Below are 21914 nucleotides of genomic sequence, written 5' to 3'. Positions count from 1 at the left end.
AAACTTGCATTATATAGGATTGCATCAGATGTTCGACCAAAAAGATTTTCAACTAACATAATAAACTGTATGACGTGAAGACAAGTACGCACGTGTATATAGAAAAACTCTATAGAAAATAAAAACTTTAATAGTATCCAGTGATAAGATAGTTTAATTATTTGCTTGTTATTATACATAACTGATTAACTATTTATATCGACTTTTGAACAGCGTTATGCCTTCAAGTTTTGAGGATGGAAAAGAAAATTTCGATAAATCTAATATACTATGTACATTATTATTTCGATTTTTTTTTTATTTGACAAAGATACATTAATTCATAATTGTGTAGATGATTGAAAATCGAGTAATATCATTGATCTTATTGTAGAAGTGATGGTGTATTGCAATGCCAGTTACAGACTAATATATGTATCATTAAATGAATAAATCATGCATACGTTTCTAACAAACGTAAAATGAAAAGTAGAAAAACCTACAAGTAAAATCACGCACCTCTGCTAGTACATAGTCGTACAGTTAATAGGTGAAAATCTTACAATCCTATAACTAACGCCAAATGAAAAGCTACAGCAAAATACATTTGCTAATACATTCCATCTTGTCATAAGTGAAAATCCTACATTCCAAACTAAAGCAAAATGAAAAGCTACAGTAATTAACATACCTCTGTTAGTACATTCCACCTAATCATAACTTCAGGTAGTTGGTGAAACTTCCACAAACCCAGGTAAACAGGATGTAGCTAATTGGATCAGCGGTCCGGGACCATGGCTATGGATCGCTGCGGAGAGGCTTAATTATGGATGAATTGTTCTTTGTCACCCAGACATTTTATTGATTTAAAAACCCAGGTCGATTGAACTGTCCCTTGTTTTATTAGGGCAATGCAATATTACATTATTTTGTAAAAACTTACCATGGGGATTATCAATATTATTGTAATGCAACGGAAAAAGGGGGGGGGGAGAGGGAAAAGAAAACAATACGCAATATTAGATATAGTTAAGTGAAAAACTTTTGTGAATTTAAAAGACCGCCAAAATATACGGATTGGATGGAAGTGACGAGATCAATATGATAGAAACTATTGATTAACTACTGCGAGAAAATGATCAATTTTTTGTCGAGTGGAAGTGAATAATTGATAGGCAAAACGAGGCTCCGTTATCGGAAAACCTCTGATAAGGAAAATAATTCACTTCGCCATCGAGGAACAATAATGGAAACCCTGAATGGAACATTTTATGGCGATATAAAAATCTCTATTGTCTATGAGTGAACTACATGTAGATTCAGTATAAAGTATACATGCTACGACCCGGACGTGTATCAAATGAATTACCCCAAAATAATGACTACATGTAATCCCAAAAACTCTATATTTCTACAGAACATAAAATGGATAGTTTAATGGTTATTTATGATATTGATTTTTTGTTATTGATGGTTTTCGGGTAAAGGTATTGGTGTAATGTACTGTAAAATATTACATCTGAATTTTGAAACCAATAATTTTAAAGCTTATATTTACATTTACTCATTAAAAGCAAATGTTTACTCATTACAAGCAAATGAACACAATTTAATGATACACACAACAATATTCAATAATTTAATGAAGATTTATATTAAATTAAAAATAACTTTTAATATTCATAATAATAATACTGATTATAAAGAAAACATCGATTGGATCATAAAGTAACCAAAAGAAAAAATACATGAAGTCTTTATCACATATTTCGTTGTGAAACTCAATAAATGCACAATAAAATCCGTGTTTTCTTTGTTCATACAACCCATTCTTTTCTACATCCCTTCTTTTTCGTTGTGAAGTACAATTAGCTGCATCATACATACATACATAGTGGTACTTTAGCGGATGAGTAGTTTGACTAGCACTATGAAATCAGACAGTATCTGCTGCTCAAAGCACCAACATGTGAAGGAATAAATAATAAGTTACAGCAATTGTCAGTACTGTATTGCACGCACAGTCTTGTAAGTAGTCTTTCATGAAAATGTACTCATTCAAACAGTTTTTTCTCTCTCTTCGCCCTTCAAAACAGACTCTTGAGACCAACGTAGATGTCATGATTATATGTTATCACAAGAACCGGAAGCTATTACAATGTAATCTGCTCAAAATCCATTTTTAAGGACAAGACGAAGTTTTGGTTAATCGGAACTTAATCCCTCCTCAACAGTGCATCAACCTTTCTCTTCATTAGAATGTCTTTGTATTGGTTCCAGGTTTCGTTGGTGTAAATGATTTTGCTGGCTTCCTCAACGGACATATATTCTCGTTGCTGAAACAAATACATGTAATAGTGTTAAAAAAAATTGAAGAAATTAGAAATATTTCATAAACATCAAAATTATATAAAAAAGTTTGCTCTATTTGACAAATTTAATTTGTTTCAATTTACATTTCTTCGTCGTATAGAAATATTTCGCGGCTGACATGGTATTTCTTTCTTTCGAAGCGTATTTCTATATTTCTATAATTATATATTAAATTGTCTACATGATACCATGCCTACAGACAGATTGAGGTACATTTGTCCGGTACTAACCATGGTCTCTACTCGTAACATTGTGTTGTTCTGTGCATGTTGTAGAAAGAATCGTTTGCTGATTCGAATTATCTCTGCTCCGTCACTTATCTACAAGAATTTCAAAAAGCTGGCATGAGAGAAAATTCAAACTTATTTTTTCTCGATTTAATTACATGAATTTGAATGTTAGAAATCGTGAAAGGTTCTGAACATTTACCAAACTAACTCCTTTCGGTTCCGAAGCTATAGGCGGATCCAAATGTTCCAGACCCTGAAAAAAAAAGGTTAATTGTTTTCAACTATTTATTTCTTTCTTCTGTGATGTAAACTACTTTTATGAAAGCAAACATTGAATTTTGTTTTAATTTAAGCTCTTACAAATTCTAAGCTAGTTTGTGATGTGCATATTTTACACATAAATTATCATTGTTACATAGCAACTGAAATACTCCATGCACTTAGTACAAAGTTTTCTAAAGATACCATAGTCACAAGATAACGTGTTTACTAGTGAAGAGCTAACCAGAAGAACACCAACATGTGCTAAAATTTACAGACCCAGATAAACAAGCAAAGAAATTGATCAACAACTTGTATTGTTCAATGCATTGTATCATGTTGTTAGTCTTTTAGTATTGGCTTTTTAAATCTAAACTCTTAAAACTCATGAAATATGATAAATTAAATCAATTTAATTAGTACATGTTGTTTGTTGATGAAATTAACATTAATAAATTTAATCCGTATTCACTCGTTATCTTAATCTAAAAATTAAATTTTTTTCAAAATATTGCAAAACATTAATATCTTTATTCTTAAGTAAAATCGAAAGTGTTAGAACCAAACAAGAAAACATCTTAACACCCATCGGCAATCCGGTAAGATATTAGATTGTCTACGAAAATTCGTACGAATTATCTCACCTCACCAAACGGGTCACGGTACATACTGCTAAATTTTCGGGACACTGCATCCAGCCCCTAGAGTTCATGTGAATATATACACAGTATCATTAGTAATCACAAACACACTCAACAGTCCTGTGAAAGTGTCACAATATTAGTCAGGCAAAAATGTGTGTAACAGAAACATTGTGTGTCACGTGAGCAACGCACGAATAGGAAATGACGTTGCTGGCACGGAAATATAAAAGCTGCAAGAGACAACTGAGGAAGCAACAAGCAACCGACTGATCGCCAACAATATTCAATATTGACCTTTGATCCGTTATTGGTGCTGTCTAATTGCTGCAACTGGTAAAAAAGTGAACAAGGGGTTATTTGGAATTAGTTTTCGCTCAAAAAAGTGCAGTCACTATAATGCATGGAAGAAAAGAGATATTAAAACTCAAAATGGTTGAGGACTGCATCAAAGATTGTTACGTGGTTTCTTTTTTTATCCATTATTTGTGTGGGTCTTCATAATCCTGAATGGTGGGGAAGGGGGTACAAACAATTAGGGATGAACGATCTTAAATACCAGTTATATATCTGCTAATCAACTGTTAGAATGCTTTACGTACAAAGATATCGCCAGCAGAGAGGATATCTAGCTGAAGTTTTGCCGGACGCAGCTTGGGAAGACAAGGCAGATGTTCTTTTCTTTTCTGTCGTCTGATCTTGGCCGAGACCGCTGTTTCTGCTTCCGTTTTCTCTCGTGTGAGGAACGTTCCATGTTGTCGGAATTCGCTCGCTGTTGATTTCTCTCCGCACGATCTGGCAGACGGTAGAGCATTAATTGGCGGGAAAGATACAGTTCCGTTGGAAGAAGAACGATCGGAAGCGCTGGCCTAGAATGAAAAAAAGAAAAATCGATCAGTAATTTTAAAGGGTTTGTTGTTTAACATCAAGATCAATAACTCTCGACAGTTTGTGGTTAATTTACCATGTCTCTTGGAGTTTCCTCCTCTATCACGTAATGTTCTGGCGCTATGTCCGCCCGCGAACCTCTTCCACTTTTTGGGTCGTCTGTTTTAGGTTCAGCTATAAGAAAAATCAATCATAAGTAAGATAACGATAATTCCATAGACACGAAGAACTTTGTCTATATTTCTACGAATCATTTTTCTACTTTTTCATATTTTGGTTATATTTTTCAAGAATTAAGGTGGAGGGTGGATATTTATTTTAAGTAGAATACCTGCAATGTTCAAAATAAGTTTTAAAATTTACCTATTATGGGAGTTTTTATAAGTTTTGCTTTCCTTTTGATGTTCTTGGCTTTGGTAGGCCCTTCCATTAAGGGCTGAATTGTCTCCACTTTTATCTCTGGTTTGCTCTCTTTTGTTTCTTTGTCCTTAGAGTTATCGCTCTTGTCGTCTGCTTTATTGTCGGCTGATGCTCCCGTTTTATGTCTTTTTGTCAACTTCAAAATTCAGAGTATCGAAAATTGAAGGTTTTATCTCATAATATATTATAACCAGTCCTTCTTAAAACAAAACATGGTTTTGCAAAGTTTCCCAATTTAATTAATTGCTAATTGTTCTGTATCGAACTTTGTAAAAAAAAATTATAGATAATACATACTGCTTTACAAATATACGTGTATACATAATTATAAGATAATATTATTCTAATATTTCTACATAATATAGTTTCATGTCAACTCTCATTTGTGAGGATAAATAAGAAACATGTTAGAATGAATTAATTTCATAATGAAAAATTCATTCAAAAAAATCAACACCACATAAATTATGGGTTAGTCAACTCCATGCATATTGTTTACTCCATTGAATGTTTGATAATAGGTGTACATGTCACACTTTTGAAAGCACAGCAAACATCCACTTAAATTTTTTTATGGTCAAACAAATGCAAATAAATGGAGTTAGTGTCATCCCAATATGACCTTACGTTTGAGAGGAGACCTATTCCCTCGGAAAATTGAGTGGACCGGGCACTAAACTTGGACAGGGAATTAAGGTCAATCCCAAGGGTGTGTCCTAAAGGACTTCGTAAGAAATCCGGCATCTGGTTGCGTAATGGTTAAAATTAGAATAGAATAAATAAAATTCTGCCGTGTTCCGGTTTACATCACTTGTTCTTCAATTCAACATGTTTCTTAACTTTGAGACATTAATTTCAGATTAAAAAAAAAAAAACTTGTCGTAGAGATTTGTATAACAGTTTTTTATACGATTTTATACATGGGTTGAAAAACCTAAAAAAAAAAACCAACCCACTAAAACCATTAATATTCAGAGCAAATTACATGAAATTGAACCCCCCCCCCCCCAGTGTAATTTAGAAATTTTCTATAATTTCGACGATGAAAAGATCAAACAATTAGAATCTAATTCAACATAACAAATAAGTTTGTTTGCCCGCTCCCATCTTTAATATTCACCCCAAAAAAAGGATCGACGAACTTAATAATTATATGGTTAATAAGATGATGTATAAAAAAGATGATGCTCTTTATTAAACAAAACATATGAATCGGCTAAACTTCTTGTCTGTCGGTTCAATGAGTGGAAATAAACAATTTTCTAAATTAAGGTGGCACAATACGTAATTTTCTTATGAAGCTTACGTCACTGAAAACAAGTTTCGTTAAATGTTAAACCTTTAAAAAAATTATATAATGATCACAAGTGGTTTCCAAAAACTAAATATCAATTAATTTATGATTTTTCTGACGAAAACTAGACTATATAAGACGTCATTTAAATTATCACCTCTGGAAAGGACACTTGATCAGCTCCCCGCTCCGCCTTAGCCTTCCGCTGAGAAAACAGAGATCCTAACATGGCTACAAAAAAGAAGAAAATTATCCAATACAAATAACATTTGATTTGTTGGAATCCAGAGATTAATTAAGGCCCCTATTATCACTCTTATGACCTATATTTGACTTTCTTGTAAATACGTCAGTGGCGTAGCTACCATGTATGCTTATATGCCTGAGCATGCACATCATTTGGGGGGAAAAGGAAGAAACTCAGTAAAAAAATAAAGTAAAAAAAATCAAGTATTAAGGTCCATACTTAGTTATCTCTTCAACGGTTTCCGTCACCCGGTCCTACTTTATCCGGAATCAATGCTAAACAAAGACGTCTTAAGTGCCAAATATAGACACGCAATGTGGTCTTACAATATCATAATTGTTAAATAACAGTACACAATGCATGTACCTAATAAAGCACATCATTTTAAATCCCCCCCCCCAATATAATATCACAGCTTTATTGAGATATTCATTAGCATAAACTAGGTGAAAATGAACTTAAGAATAAAAGCTTTGAGTGGGTCAAAAACAAGCGTCAAAAGTTTTTTCTTCTTTTAATAAGCTTTCAATAAATTTTGTGATTTTATGCCTAAACTATAACCAAAACAATTTTAAGTGCCTAAAAATGCTTAAATAGTGAGCCTTCCTTTCAATTTCTGCGATGATTGTTAGTGTTAAAAATCGTCAGAATTCATGAGCTTCCGGGGCCTTCGCCCCCTGGGCCCCCACCAGGCTTCGTCCTGGACCCACTGGCATTTTAAGCATGCACTTCGATTCTGGTCTAGCTACGCCACTGTACGTATGCTATGTTTACAAGTAGAAAGATTTAGACAATACAGACGTACTCATCTATTATATACCAGTAAAATTTTCATTAACTCCAGTGCATAGTTAATTTACTGAATTTAAAAATTGAAGAAATACAACGTGCACAAATATTTTTTAGATAGTTATAAACGTATCTACACAATTTACAAATAATTACCATCGGCATGGCTAAAAGACCGTCCAAATCCAAGTTCCTCGGTTTTCTGATAGGCAAATTTACTTTCATTTTGGACATCAACTACAGTTTGCATACGCACAACTCGAACGCGCCCCTGGAAAGTATTTAATGTATTCTGAATTCATGAAAAAAATTCGTACACCATACTGAATAAGTTTATTATACAAAATTTTATACAAAAATCTCAATAGTTTTGAATTTATCTTTGTACACAACTCAAAATAACAAATAACTCTCTCTCTCTCTCTCTCTCTCTCTCTCTCTCTCTCTCTCTCTCTCTCTCTCTCTCTCTCTCTCTCTCATCCCGTCGTTCATTACCGATTTGACCACATGGATCCACGGGGTTCTGTTTGTATCGTCCGATATAACAGCATCTTGTCTGCAACAAATTAATCCCAAGAATAGAACAAATTAAATTAAATAGGCCTATGCATGTTAGAGGAGCATCAAATAGGTGTGCAAGAAAGTATTTCATGATTGTTTGACTATGTATATTACTTGTGTGAAAGAGCAATACCAATCAAGACATGAAATAACCCTTAATTGGAAAGTTTAGTATTCAAAAGGAGCCCCCCGGTTACCAAGAACAACACCCCCCCCCCCCCCAAAAAAAAAAAATCTTTTCACGCCCATGTGCAAGGTACATGTACGCTGTATAATTCTGCATTTCAGTAACAAATTGCAATTTCTTCGGAAAGAAATATTTAAAACAATGAAAGCAAAGTTAACCTTATATATAACATGAATGTACATATTCGCTTGTCTTATTTTTCAAAAATTTTAATATGCATGAAAAGTATTGATGAAAAAAAAATTCATTTGGTACCCGTAGTATTTCAGTTCAATTGCGTCCGTATTGGTCAAGAACACTTCCACTGGGAATTCAAAGAATAACTGTAATGTCCTGGAAAAAAGATACACCCAAGGTCAAACATGCGTCGAAAAACTTGGCGGGAAGGGCGTCATCAGTATTTTCATAACAAAAAATAATTAGATATTACATATTAACAGATGTTTTATGAGATTTGAAATAGCAATGAAATGTCTACTTGTTAATGAGCAGAAATGTTGTTTACCTAAGGTAATCAATGGGAGGACCTTCCAGTTTGTTTTGTAATCTCATTAAATCCTGCAAAAATTACACAACCATATCCTTTCAATAGGATTTAAGAACCGGGTTCCCAATGCCAAATTAAAATGTAAAATTTCATTAAAAAATCGAAGATAAAATGGATTCTTCATTTTTTATATTTTGGTGATACTTAAACTTATTCATTTTTTCATATTTTTTTTGTAATTCATGCAAAGTAAAAGGTGTATAGTAAATCGTATTATTTATCTTTTGTTGAAATTTAATGATTTTATGATGCATATCTGATATTTAATATTTAATATATATCTTACGGATCTATGGAGAATGAGAACTTCGACGTTCCCATGGGTTACAAGATGGTGCTCTCTCGACCACTGCTCTTCTAACTCCTCTAACTAAAACACAAACAAATTGAAATCACAATAAGAACAACCGAATTTTTTAAAGCAATTCAATTGGTCTAACTATAAATGTTTAACTATTGTAACAATGTTACAAATTGGCCGGGTCCCAAAAAATTAGGAAGCAATGGCACTGATTATGGACAGGTGGCGCTGAACCGGAAATTGACTACATGTACGTAAAACATATATACATGTACATATATCATAAAAGAAAGCGCAACTATATAAAGTACATGCCATTATATGTGACGTACTTGTAAATGATGAAATGTTTTAACTCATGATAGTTTCCCTGAATAAAGCTCATTTGTCAATACGTTTTAACTCTTACTAAAAACGATCTTTATAATAAATGTTTGTCTTTTCTTTATCACTTCCCCACCAGCTGTGGGGAATTATTATGAACGTATATTTTGTCATATTGTCTGCTAAGTGAGTTTGGCTGAACTCGGCATTCGAATTATCATAAAGTTATGCACGGACCCCCCCCCGGAAAACATCGTAGAGAGTAAGACATGTGGGCGTTTTGAAAAGTACGTTCACAGCCTGGATCAAACACCAGACTTACGTCAGTCGTGGTGCCTTTGTTAATTAGTCCCTCGGTCCGCGTTACTTTTCCTGTAGATAATCCGTACTCCCGAACTTTTCGGACTGAAAAACATTAAAAAACAACAAATATCTTACTTCACAGGGTTACGTAATTTTAAAGCTTAAATGCAAGCATTTGAAATGTATATTAAATTTTCTTTTTCTAAATTGTTCACAATTAATAAGCTCAAAATTAGCTACTCAGAGATTCGAACGCAAACATAAATTATTTGCTCAGACCGAACAATAACAGGCTTATAACTTCGAGTTTAAGCTATGCAATACATTTATTCTCATTTTTAAAATCCGACTTAAAAGACCGTATTTCAACAATTCTGTAAGAGCAATAAATTCATTGTATACATATTATGGTTTGGAAACTTGTCAAACCAAAAGCTAAATATTAATTTTCTTTATCACTACATACAGATATAAAATCAGTACGGCTATATAAAGTTTTAACGCCGACCTCTGAAATATGACATTCATAATTTACGAATATATGATTAATTTCAAAATGTTTACCTTTTCCGGTCATGATGTAATAAAACCGCTCAGGCTTTCGCCCTTGGTATGCTATTATTCTATTAGGATCATATCTAAAATAAAGAATATTCCATTAAAATATGAAATTTACAAAATAAAATTCATGTATTGGTTAATATCAATTCCTTTTTCGGTGTAACTTTTCGAATTGCGTCTCATTCAAATCGACAACTGCGCCTAGTGTACCAGTAATTTATATTAAAATCCATCAACAGATACTATATATATGATATGCTATTATTACTTTTCATAACCAACAACTTCGGCCAGGTCTCTTTCTTTTTCCACTGGAAATAAATGATTGAACGCCTTTGTTGCTCGCAGTACCCATATCACCTTAAAAGGAAGAAAATATATCTAAAGATCCAAACCTGCTTTAATTCTTCTATTAATTGTTAAGCAGTTACCATTATTACAAATCGTGGACAAGGAACTATACATTGTATGCCGAGGGGGGGGGGGGGGTGTTAAAGATATGTCAGGTTCATTTAAGTAAATCAATATTATCAATATCGATCTTTCTTTCATGTCCTTATTATTCAATCTCATCTATTTAATAATTTTTTATTCCGATTTTTAGGAATGAATGAAAGGGCTTCAAATCTTTAATCTTTCATATCCTTACATGTATTTCTCAATTCGGTCTACTTAAACATAAATTTTAATCTCAATTATGAGTATCAATTAATTAAATGAAACCTAAGTTTTGTCGAAGCGATCATACCTTTGCCAGGTCCTCCTCTGTTCGATAAGCAGGGTGGGTTGTAAGAGCTAGTTCCATATCAAAGGCAAGCTAGTAAAATTAGAAAATTATCAAATTTTAAAAAATATAATTGAAAAAAATAAGAATCAAATATCAATTCGACTTTAAGACATTATTAAATTATTAATTATGTACATACAGAGGATCGAAGTGGGACGTCCGTCTGCTCAGCTTGGTCCTGTGCCTTCAGACGTCTCAAAGCCATTCCTGCAACTGGCTTTTCTTCCTTGAAATATCTATGATTTAGAGCAGTTGATTCTTTTACAACATATGCATGTGTGAAATATATTTTTGATACCATATGTATATTTTTTTGTTATTCTAAAAAACAAAATTTGAGATCATTCATGAAATACACAGTAGAGTTCCAGTATTTGGGGGGGGGGGGGTTGTTAAAATTTTAAATATTAATGGTTGACTTTCAATGAATACATTAATACATGCCCTATTTTCGCACAATTATTGATGGTTCATATTTTGTAAATGCATACGCCTTGTAATTTATCACCTTCAATTTGATAACCATATTTAAAATCCCTTGATCCGATGTTTTGATTCATGCAGAGATCGTATGTTTGGATATAAAATGGATTTAAAGATCGCCTAATGACCCGAAAGAAGCAAGTTAATACAATCGAGCTTTAGTACTATAAAATATCGAACACGGCTGCATTAATACAATGAGGTATTTTGCGAAATGGTTTACTGTTGTCGACAACAATGGAATGAAAGAAGTATGGCAACTCGTGGAGTTGGGATAAGCTGGAGTTGAAGGGGGTGGGGTAGGGGGCATTCAAGGTAACCAAGGAGACACTTACTTTCTTCTTGGCAGGTGAGCTCTGTTCATTATCTTGACCATCAACAATGCATGGCGAAGTTTGTCCTCGTTCTAAACATAAACCATAGTTTTGATAAGATGTAACCTTATTTGGCAATTGAGTATGTGAAATATATGAATTTTAAAATCTCTGTCATGTGAAAAAAAATGTTATTGCATAATTGCATGGAATATTAAAGCAGATTAAAATCTTAATCGGTGACATTTATTGAATGAGGGATTAACATAAACGTTTATCTCAAACAAAGATAATAAATTCAAGGTTTCCATAATCGGTACTTTTAAAGTACTCCTGATATGTGTACAAAATAAGTAAGGACAAGTACTCAGATAAAATCAACAGTTATGTAAACAACTGAATCGGATTTACCTTCCAACTCTTTCTAAATCGTTTCTTTATGTCGTCAATATCAGTTTCTGCTATTTTCTGTGAATGTAGAAAATAAAATCTATGTAGAGTAAGGCTTCCGAGTCAGAAGATGAAAACTTTCTGGAACAGCCTTCGGAAGCTTGGTTAATTGGATTCAAAGCTTGATCAAAGAAACCACAGTAAAGAGGTGTAGACAAAATGAAAAGCTATTAAATTAACCATAATGATTATTCTTGTTTTCCCCCTATCTTTTAGTTTCTTTTCACATTTAACAGTTTCGCCAGAGCGGTTCGAGTATACACTATCAATTATATCTTGCTCTGGTTCAAATGAAGCCACAGTTTATCAAATATTCATTGACATTTTTTTCTCCATGGCATTATGGTATTTTGAACGGTTAAGTGATCAAACATTTGATATCGTTACAATGATTTAGTATCTTCGTCGTCGATTACTTTATGACCCATATAAGATTTAGGTTTTCTTAAACAAACACACTTATGAATCTTGAGTCAACTTCATGTACATGCTATAAAGATTCCATCCATCTTCCTTGTTCAAAAAGGTTTTTAAAAAAACCATTACAAAATTACGCATTCTATTAAAATAACAAGAAATAACAATTTTTAATGCAAGTATTTAAATTCTCAAAAGAACATATATTATTCTTTACGATATATGTTTGTTTGACTCCCCCTTAAAGAACAAAATTACGTCATTGTGAGAAGATTAAAATTTAACATACGCCTCCCACTTAATTGTCCCGTGGTAAACATTTAAATTCGATCGATCCAAACGCAAAATGCAAATACAGAACATAATTAAAAGCCCTGAACTGTCAATAGTTATGTGCATTTTTCTTATTAGATTTTTTATTTATAATGGGTGTTGAACGTGCCTTTGAAAAGGATTGTTCAAACCAGAATTTTTATAGGGTTCCGATGAATGTACAAACAGCACTGTCTGCTATAGCATGTCTGCGAGAACCGAGGCTTTATATACCGAACAATTACCCGGAATAATGAGCCCGAGTAATTGTCGGAATTTTCTAAAACGGTTTTTTTCTCTTGCTCTCTCTATCAGAGCCTATTAGGAATATTTAAATTTCCGGCGGCGTTTTTTTTTAAAAGCAGTTGACTCAAAATACTGTCATTGGAGACGAATGCATATATTCAAATTAGAAAGTAGAGAGTTTCTTTGACAAGGCTCTCTCTTCTCTCGATGCAATTTTCCCCCTATTCTCGAAATCGGCCCTCTGTTTACTTTCATCTCATTTTCCCCAATGACCGAACACAATACAGTAATTGATTTCGCCTTGAGTAGGGGATTGCAACTGAAAAATTAATCAAAAATCAAATATAGGCGAATCAAAACGGAACCTTTGCCAACACAATCTGCCCGAAACATTTACTTTTATAGTGTTGCTAGTGCCTGAAGTCTCTGAAATGGTACCAGATATTGATCAAGGTGTGATTAATGGTATAGACTCAGCAAATATTTCGCTCTTTTCGAACATTATCGCAAAAACCACAGAACTCCATCTTCTCTGCACAATAGGATTGGTAGTGTAAAAAATAACTCTTTTATTTTTCCTTAAACAAGACACCATGCAAAAGATAAAACCCCAAAATATTATGCAAAAGCAATTCTTAATCAAATACGATAAACTCTAGAATCTACATACGGTGCACAATTCTGTATAAGGTCTAATTTCCAGTCAAGTATATATTATGCATTTTCCCTTCTTTATTGGTTTTAAAAACCCACGTACCTTAATTTTTTCTTTTTGCTCTGGGTTCATGTTTTGAATCAGGATCCCAATGTCCGCCTTGGGTTTCACCATGGAGTTAATTTCATCAATCCTACTATTGACTGTCGTCACTGGATTCTCATCTGGAATTGGAATATTAATTTTTCTGCTTTTATTTACAAAACCTTCCTTTTCACGTTCAAAACCCTCGTGCAGCAACCAATTATGCTCCATTTCGAATTTTCCGATTTGGTCCAATTTCTTGTGAGCTGTTTCCGTATCGTCGTCATAATTATTTAAATAATCACTTTCATCACTGTCGCTCTCATGTTCCGTTCGAACATCCGGTTCAGCGGTGCCCCTCGGGTTCGAATCCAATTGAGAGGCCAACCTTGTAGTGGCGCTAACATCGCGCGCGTCAGCATCCAGATCTAGATCGACCTCGGGCTCAAGCCTCGGTAAACACAATGGCAGTGCTTCTCTGCTCTCAGCTTTCGGTATCTTTAGAAGTTTACTTTTCCTTCTCCCGGAGTCTAGAGTTGTGTGGTTCCTGTTCAACCCCTCCATCGAAACACTCTTTCCAAACCCTGACTGTACGAGGTCATACTGAGTAAATGCTTTGGGGAGATTCAAATTACTATGGTACGCACGGCGTGCTTTACCCACATTCATTGTGAATAATTATTTTTTTTTTTAAATTCAGACCTATTCAATTAAATATCCACAAGAGGTATTCCATAAATATATATTTCCAAATATTCTTTTGTAGATGAGAAAAAAAATCCCCTTTGTCGTAATATATTTTAACTATCCGTTCTAGAATGCGTTAATTCTCCTCCTCTTTGAAATGAAAACAAGAAACTCGTTTTTCCTCCTACATCTATACACCACCTTGACACCTGCTTGACGATAAACTCAATGGCTCAAGCGCGGATTATATAAGTATATTATTTAAACATTTCAAATCCATAGTGATCCGGATTAGTCCTCAAATCCTTTCAATTTTCTATCCCTATCGATTATCAAAACTCCGGTACTTATAAACAAGCAGCCGAGCGCCGTCGTGCGCTAGTGAATGGGTTTGCTTGATTCAGACTTCTATTTGAACAGCTCGGCATTATTTGGGGGTGACCAGTTTTAATTCATTTAGCCTGCATGTTTTTAATCAGTCGCTATTTACTCAGTCCGTCGAAGTGCGATAGCAATAAGCAGAAAAGAACGAGGAGAGAAATATGGTAATTTAAATCTTGGATACAAATTCCTGCACATGAAGTGTTTATAAACCATTAAGAGGGACCTGATTAGGTTTCTAACTATGTAAATGCTTATTAATACTTATCTGCCAAACTATCGATCCATTTAATAAGTTTCTCAGTCCGTTCCACGATATTTTATCACAAGAGTTCCAATTTGGAGCGCACACACGATCTCATTACCCGGGGTGAAAAATCTGCCGAGGATAGACTTAGAGAATGTGGATGCACCCGAGAGAGTATATTAAATATTCATAAACATTGATCTCCGGCGAACGTCATATTCCCCTCGTTAACCTCTCTCCAGAAAGAACATGCCGGGACAATTAATTCCTATCATAACTACGGATTAAATCCAAGATATTTAAAAATTAATTCGTTCCGCTATCCATGACATCTCATACTACCCGCATTCAAAGTCTATAAACATCGATTTTTAAAGCTTCTTCGGTAATTTGTTTAATATAATAATAAAAAAAGGAAACCTTGTAAAACGATTTAGTTTAAAGATTTTGGTGGCTCGTAAAATGCATGGGCGCTGGCAAAACTTATCAACATAGCTGTTATTGTTAAGAGGTAAGTAAACATGAATAAAGTGTGGGTAGCCGCAGACGGAAAGAGATTTATGAAAAGGATCACACGAACCACTTTCCGTAAAAGGAAAACTAAATTGAGTGTCCGGAATCATATTTCCATTAACCAATCATTATGGATAAAACGTTTATCGGGCCAGGAATGTACAAGAACTTTGGAACGTTGAAAAATTGTTCGTAATAACCGACCAATGGATTTTGATTTTCATCACCCTACTGCAGTATGAGTTTTTGCTTCATTGTATAACTGCCATTCTGTTTTGATGTAGGAGCGCATATATATGTTTCAAAATGCTTTAAAAGCCAGACGTTCCTTTTAACCATTTCATCAATATCATTGAAGAAATAGCTTGACCCATCTTCAGTAATCTCAAAAATTGTAATGATACTACAAAATAATTTTATTTAAGGTAATTTGCAGCAAAAACTAAAAACATTAAAAACAAATTCAAAATAAAACCAAAGAAACTGGTGCATTTATGTTGTCTGTCAACCCATTTTCATAGATTATTTATAAATCTCTTTTTAATCTATTCTCTGTTTGCAGACGACTTCCTGCCAATCGATACATGGGATGAATCTGACGTCATCGTTTCTAGACCTTCAGAACAATAACACGGGACTTCAAACGCATCTGTCGGCATTTTCTCCATGTCGTCTCTGCTCGTATACTTATTAAACCTTTTTGACTGCGGAAAATTGTCTCCACATTTCGCTTGGTCTCTTCCACATTACATCTTTGGTCTAAGTAGAGAAGGAATAGACTTCATTTCAACTGATAGATTTCAACCTCTTTGCTTCCTGTATTTTTGTGTGATTGTACAATATAATGAACATGATTTTCTCTTTTAATTGTCAATCACGGGATACTGATCTATGGGGATTTTGTGATATCTGCTACATGTATACAGATTTAATTTTTGATTAGATATGAAAATGGCTATTTGTCAATTGAAGAAAAAAAAATGAAAATAACAAACCGTCATGATCAACCATTTCAAAAATCCATAAAACGAAATACAAATTCAAAGCAGAGCAACACGGACAAAAAGATAGAGGCTTATATTTATATTACATTCCTACGTAGCACAAATTCGTAGTTCTGTATAAATGAGGAAAATATTTACGTTTTGCGAGAAACTAGATCCATATGAGTTATACAGACTTATCACGTATTCGTTCAATAATTGAATAAAGTGGAATTTTTTATATTTCGGTTTTTTTATTCATTTGTTATCTCTCAGTATTTTATGAAGAGTGATTATTAAGTGTCATTGAGGTTATTGCCGCTATCGAAGAAAAACCAAGCAGTTATTGAACTGTGATAAGGCAGATTGTTGTCTAAAATTGATCAATTGAAAATCAGGATTCACATTTGATTAAAGTTTTAATTAAAGTTAATGCGGCGCTGTAAGCGGTCCGTATTTCATGACATGTCGGTAATCTACATGACAGTGATGCATCGTAAAGGATGTTTACTGGAAGAAACGGATTTCTTGAGTTTCCTTTAAAAACAAAAATAAAAATACCGAGAGAAAAAAAAAGATAATATATGTACACTAAATTTACTTGTTTCATGGCAAGTATTTTTTCAAAATATTGTTTTGCAAACTTTTGCAAAAAAAAAAATCCGTCAATTTATCGATATTATACTTTAAAAATGTCAGATCTGATACACGAGTATTTAGGTACAGTGACTGCATTGATGCCAGTGGTGTGATTTGATGTACTAAAATCGTCAATACTAGTATTATTATACATTATGACAGATTTTTAAATCATCTTAATCCCGAGATACTGTGATTCGGTCACTAATCATCATCACCAATTAGCTGGTTTCCAATTCGAACACCGTGTTATGTCCTTCCGAGAAAACAGTCGGAACATCGCTCGGTCTTTTCCGTCACTTCGCGAAATAACGTTGTTTTTCTCTCGACTTGACTGAAAAGTCCGAGCGATATTCCGATTGTTGAGAAGAAAACCAATCCGCCATCTATATAATGCACTGCGCTATACATGTAGTTCGAATCGTAAAACCATTTGGATGCATAGTGGCATGTTTTCCGGAAAAGGAATTAATGTCGGGTTTTATATGTACATTACACAAAATATCCACTAATAGTTCGAGGTCCTCCAATCCTCCTCAGCCTGTTTTGTAGGTTTGTTGGGGTTTTTATGCTGCAGGTTTCTTTAAAGGGTCGAAAGTTTAGGAGCAAATTCTTTTCAAGACGTTTTCTGGTCTGATACCAGAATATATGGACCTTTTCTTCTGGTTGTGATTTATGATGTGTAACTGATTTCTAACTGTCACCGGTTATTTGCAATTAATATCCTAATATTCGTACATTGGCATATTGGGTGCTGCACACGATTATAAATATCATTCATATACATAATGAAGAAAACAATACTTACAAGAATGTCCGAACAGAAATTCGTGTCTGTACTGCATGTTCCGAAGCATTCGGAAAGCGGGGGTGGTCGAGGTCATTTTGACGCTTTGTGTCTATTTCCAGAACTTCTAGTCTTTAAATGGGAAATACAGAGCTACTCAAAAACATCTTGTGTCTGGAAAAAATAGAGGAAAAAATGAATATTTTTTTATTAGCTTTTGTTTCTTCAAACCTATAAATGGAATCTTTGTACGACGTGACATAATCTTGAGTCAACAGGGACATTAGATACAATGGACTTTTGTGTTGAAGTGAGAACTCATTTTACCAGGCGTAATTTGAGAATCGAGAGAATGTTTCCAGTGAAACATGACTATTAGGGATATAGTTACTAAATGAGCATATATACCCACACAGACAAGTTTATGTTTGCATGACCTTTAATTGCTTTTACAATCCTTTGTTTATTGAATACGAATACACAACAAACCTTGAAAAAACCCCAGTGCACTTGTTCTGATTCGGAATGGAGGCTGCAATCCATTTTTTAAGATATATATTTTTTTTAATGTGGGGGTTAATGAATCAAATACAATCAACGTACTGTTGATTCAATTTTTTAAACAACCAGACCTCATAAAAGAAAATCTAGTCATAAATGTACTTTCAAAATGTTCAAAGGTAAGGTTCAGTTCAGTTCAGATGCACTTCATGACACACGGGGTGTCATGAGTTGAGACAAATCCAAGTCTATACTATAATTATAGTAAAAATATTAATTGAGACAAATCCAGGTCTATGCTATATTTAAAGTAAAAGTATTATTTAAAACAAATCCAGGCCTATACTATAATTTTAGTAAAAGTATTAGTTAAGACAAATCCAGGTCCATGCTATATTTAAAGTAAAAGTATTAGCTAAGACAATTCCAGGCCTACACTTTAATTATAGTAAAAGTATTAGCTGAGACAAATCCAAGTCTATACTATAATTATAGTAAAAGTATTAGTTAACTTGAAGACAAATCCATGTCTATACTATAATTATAGTAAAAGGATTGGTTGAGACAAATCCAGGTCTATATTATAATTATAGTAAAGTATTAGTTAAGTCAAATCCATGTCTATACTATAATTATAGTAAAAGGATTGGTTGAAACAAATCCAGGTCTATGTTAGTGCATATAAAAGTATATGTAACATACAACCATGTATTTATTTATTAAAAATAAGTACAATTATCTACCTTTGATCGGCTTTTAAATTTCATCACTTGAATTTAAGATTTTTTATTGTCTATATACATACTTTTTGGATAAGGTGGATCTTTGTTGATTAGCTTTTTGTTTATGCCAAAGTAAGTTTTTTTTGTGTTTTAAACTTTATAAAGGATACTTTTATATTGATATTATCTATTGCAATTCTACAGTTTACACTTGGACAGATTATTTAATTTTAAAAATTTGAACAGTTTGACGTGCCTAATAAGCTTTTTACATGCAAACTTACAATTCTCTTCATTGAATTTTAGCTTAGCAGGAAATATATATTGTCAATAAAACTGGAATCTCTCATTATCTATCTGAAATATTTTTTGGTTGACCATAGGCGCTTCCCATCTAATTTTGTAAATGACGAATAATAAGTCTAATATAATGTCTATAAATATACGTTTACCCTCTATACTATAATATTGATTTTATGGTCAAGAGGGTACAAGTCTATATATACAGATATGGACTTATCATTCGTCATTTACAAAATTAGATGGAGGGGGCGCCTATGGGGTTGATCAATGGTTATCGTAGCTAAAAACGTGTTTTTCCGAAGAATAAAAAATACTGTTCTATCATGGGGTGAAATTTCGATAAACCTTTAGTAATGAAATGCATTAAAGACACTCGGACAATTTTTACTTAAATTATATAGGAATTATTTTTAACTCCTTGAAACTTACTTTATCTTGTTGCCCCGTCCAAGCAATATTTTATCAACAGATGTGCTGAGGTAAACACATTATACATAGGTCTATCCCGATTTTTGTCAATATTCATTTGGAGTTCAAACAAAGATTTAAAAAGCAAATTGAGATAGCTCAAGACCTCATAAGCTAATAAAAATAAAATCTAGGCTTAAAATTGAAAAATGCCATCGAGACACATATAACGCCAGACGTCGAAAAAAACGGCAAAAATCCTTTGCAGTCAAGATAACTCGCCATATTATTCGGGCTTAATTGGAATAAAACGCACTGTTTCGTTTGCCTTCTGATAAAACGACTTTTTCATTAAGATTTTCATAGTATTTGATATAATCCTCTATGCAAACACGAGGTTTTAAAGTCTCTCCACTTCCATTGAAAAATTCAGGAATTCGATACATGTACCTTGCGTTTTAAGACACACCTTATGTGGGTTTTTTTTCTTATTCTAAAAATTCTTACACCTTTGTAAGAGGATCAATATCACTTTTTACTCTTCTTATATTTTGAATAATTAAGCGCACTTGACTTCATTAAATAAATACACCATATTGATTCTGCACACCTAATTAAAATAGAGTAAAGGTTTCAGCGTAAAAGTGAAAGTACGCGTAGTTGCTTTCAATCAGTAAGGACTGTTGTAATTTATGGTTGCATTGTTAACACAAGGAGAAGGGCATTTATGTGTCAATAAATACTTGATGACCATAAAACAGACCGGGAACAGATTGCTTTTTTCTATGGCTTTGAGTATTTCACAAACCCAGAATTCGAACGGACATAATACTAGTAAATATGTGTGTAGATCTATAGGGGTGGCATATAATGGAGAGAGAGAGAGACCGAGAGAGAGAGAGAGAGAGAGAGAGAGAGAGAGAGAGAGAGAGAGAGAGAGAGAGAGAGAGAGAGAGAGAGAGAGATTGTTTAAAAGTTATTTTGATTGTAAGCAGCATTTGACACATTCAATTTACCTCTTACATTCTACAAATTTCTCCAGTAATAAGTTTAGTTGTATTTCATACATAATAGCCAATAAATAGTATACGTACAAATATATCTCTCCTAAAAATAAATAAGTATCTCCACAAAGTCCTTGTGTCTTTGAAAACACGTTTTAAAGCTTCTATAATAGCAGGCATTTCGTTATAAGAAAGTTTGAGCACAATAAGTACAAATGTACCAGCATACTTACTCGGACAAGGCTAAATCCTTTGAAAAAATACTTTTAAAAGAAACCCACACAATTGCTAAGTCCTGTCCAACCTCGAGCAGTGTCCGAAAATTAACATGTAGTTACAGAAGAATTCTTAGTTTTCACCTTTTCGCCGAAGTCTGTCGAAATCGGGGTGAATTTTTTATTTGTACCACGTAAGACAATGCGGTTTGGTCTGAGGTTGCCAGGGCACTGCAATTCAGTCAAACCTACAGCTAGCCGATCTTTTCGGGTCTTTCTAAATAAAATAATTGGTTGATATTTTTCAACAATTTAAAGGACTTTAATTTATTGAAGTTAGGTATTAGTACGACCTTCTGCCATCCATGAAAGTGTTGTGATTTTAAAAGCCAATGAATGGCATTCCTTCCGAGTCAGTTTCACGTAACTTTTTTTAAAGATTACCCCTAAACACAAGTCTAGTCTATTGAATTCTTGATAGTTCATTCATTCTCATTTATATCTTTCATCTTTGTGTAGATAAAGAAGAAGAAGGTATCTACCCTTTGAGGTATTTACTGCAATTATAGTGTCTGGTTTAACAAATTGGTTGTCGCTTGAAATAACCAAAAACGAATCGAAAATTTACTCGCTCGAATTACTTTTATATAAATTAAAACGAATAGATTTTTTTTCAATTGTTGTGTTGAGAAATTACTGTTTTAAAAAAGGTTATCTCAACCAAACAATATTTTTTTTAACGAACAATATCAATCATGTTATGTTTGAGACAATAATTTACAAATGATAAATATGTATATATACTTACAATTACACCTGTTGGTCGAACAGTAAATCAAAGACTGCAGAATCTCAGGCGAAGTTTTATGC

At 33.4% G+C, this 21914-nt stretch overlaps 1 protein-coding gene and 1 long non-coding RNA gene across 8 annotated transcripts; one reads left to right on the top strand and one right to left on the bottom strand.

Moving 5' to 3' along the window:
• Window positions 1–1822: 1822 nt before the first annotated feature.
• Window positions 1823–21332, bottom strand: LOC105328408 (uncharacterized). Of its 7 annotated transcripts, none has more exons than XM_034445034.2 (25): window positions 21063–21332; window positions 17913–18065; window positions 13673–13794; window positions 11902–11958; window positions 11512–11582; window positions 10833–10929; window positions 10655–10723; window positions 10175–10266; window positions 9910–9983; window positions 9365–9447; window positions 8704–8787; window positions 8376–8428; window positions 8126–8203; window positions 7618–7678; window positions 7279–7393; window positions 6244–6317; window positions 5420–5536; window positions 4736–4928; window positions 4449–4546; window positions 4087–4353; window positions 3782–3817; window positions 3488–3544; window positions 2782–2835; window positions 2583–2672; window positions 1823–2315 (listed from the first exon to the last, which is right to left on the bottom strand). In XM_034445034.2, exons 2-25 carry the CDS (start codon window positions 17986–17988, stop codon window positions 2196–2198), a joined length of 2238 nt encoding a protein of 745 aa, XP_034300925.2. In that variant the 5' UTR covers window positions 17989–18065; window positions 21063–21332; the 3' UTR covers window positions 1823–2195. The 7 variants fall into 7 exon arrangements, with proteins under 7 accessions (XP_034300925.2, XP_065932686.1, XP_011427574.3 ...); XM_066076614.1 differs by lacking the exon at window positions 21063–21332 and adding an exon at window positions 20920–21002; XM_011429272.4 differs by lacking the exons at window positions 17913–18065; window positions 21063–21332 and having other exon boundaries at window positions 13673–15327.
• Window positions 15435–16706, top strand: LOC109618785 (uncharacterized). Its single transcript, XR_002199630.3, has 2 exons — window positions 15435–15718; window positions 16045–16706. It is a non-coding gene; the product is annotated as an uncharacterized lncRNA (long non-coding RNA).
• Window positions 21333–21914: the final 582 nt, after the last annotated feature.

This window comes from Magallana gigas, chromosome 2, assembly GCF_963853765.1.
Source record: "Magallana gigas chromosome 2, xbMagGiga1.1, whole genome shotgun sequence".
Lineage (NCBI taxonomy): Eukaryota > Metazoa > Mollusca > Bivalvia > Ostreida > Ostreidae > Magallana > Magallana gigas.
This window is presented reverse-complemented; position numbering and strand designations above follow the sequence as displayed.

Bases quoted from the DNA above. Each gene is read 5' to 3' on its own strand.
- LOC105328408 (XM_011429272.4), bottom strand. From the start codon at position 14,323: ATGAATGTGGGTAAAGCACGCCGTGCGTACCATAGTAATTTGAATCTC. The intron at 9,448-9,909 runs GTAAACATTTTG...AATGTTTTTCAG, and splicing joins TTACATCATGACCGGAAAAG to TCCGAAAAGTTCGGGAGTAC. The intron at 3,818-4,086 runs GTACGTAAAGCA...CTTTTTTACCAG, and splicing joins TCTCTGCTGGCGATATCTTT to TTGCAGCAATTAGACAGCAC.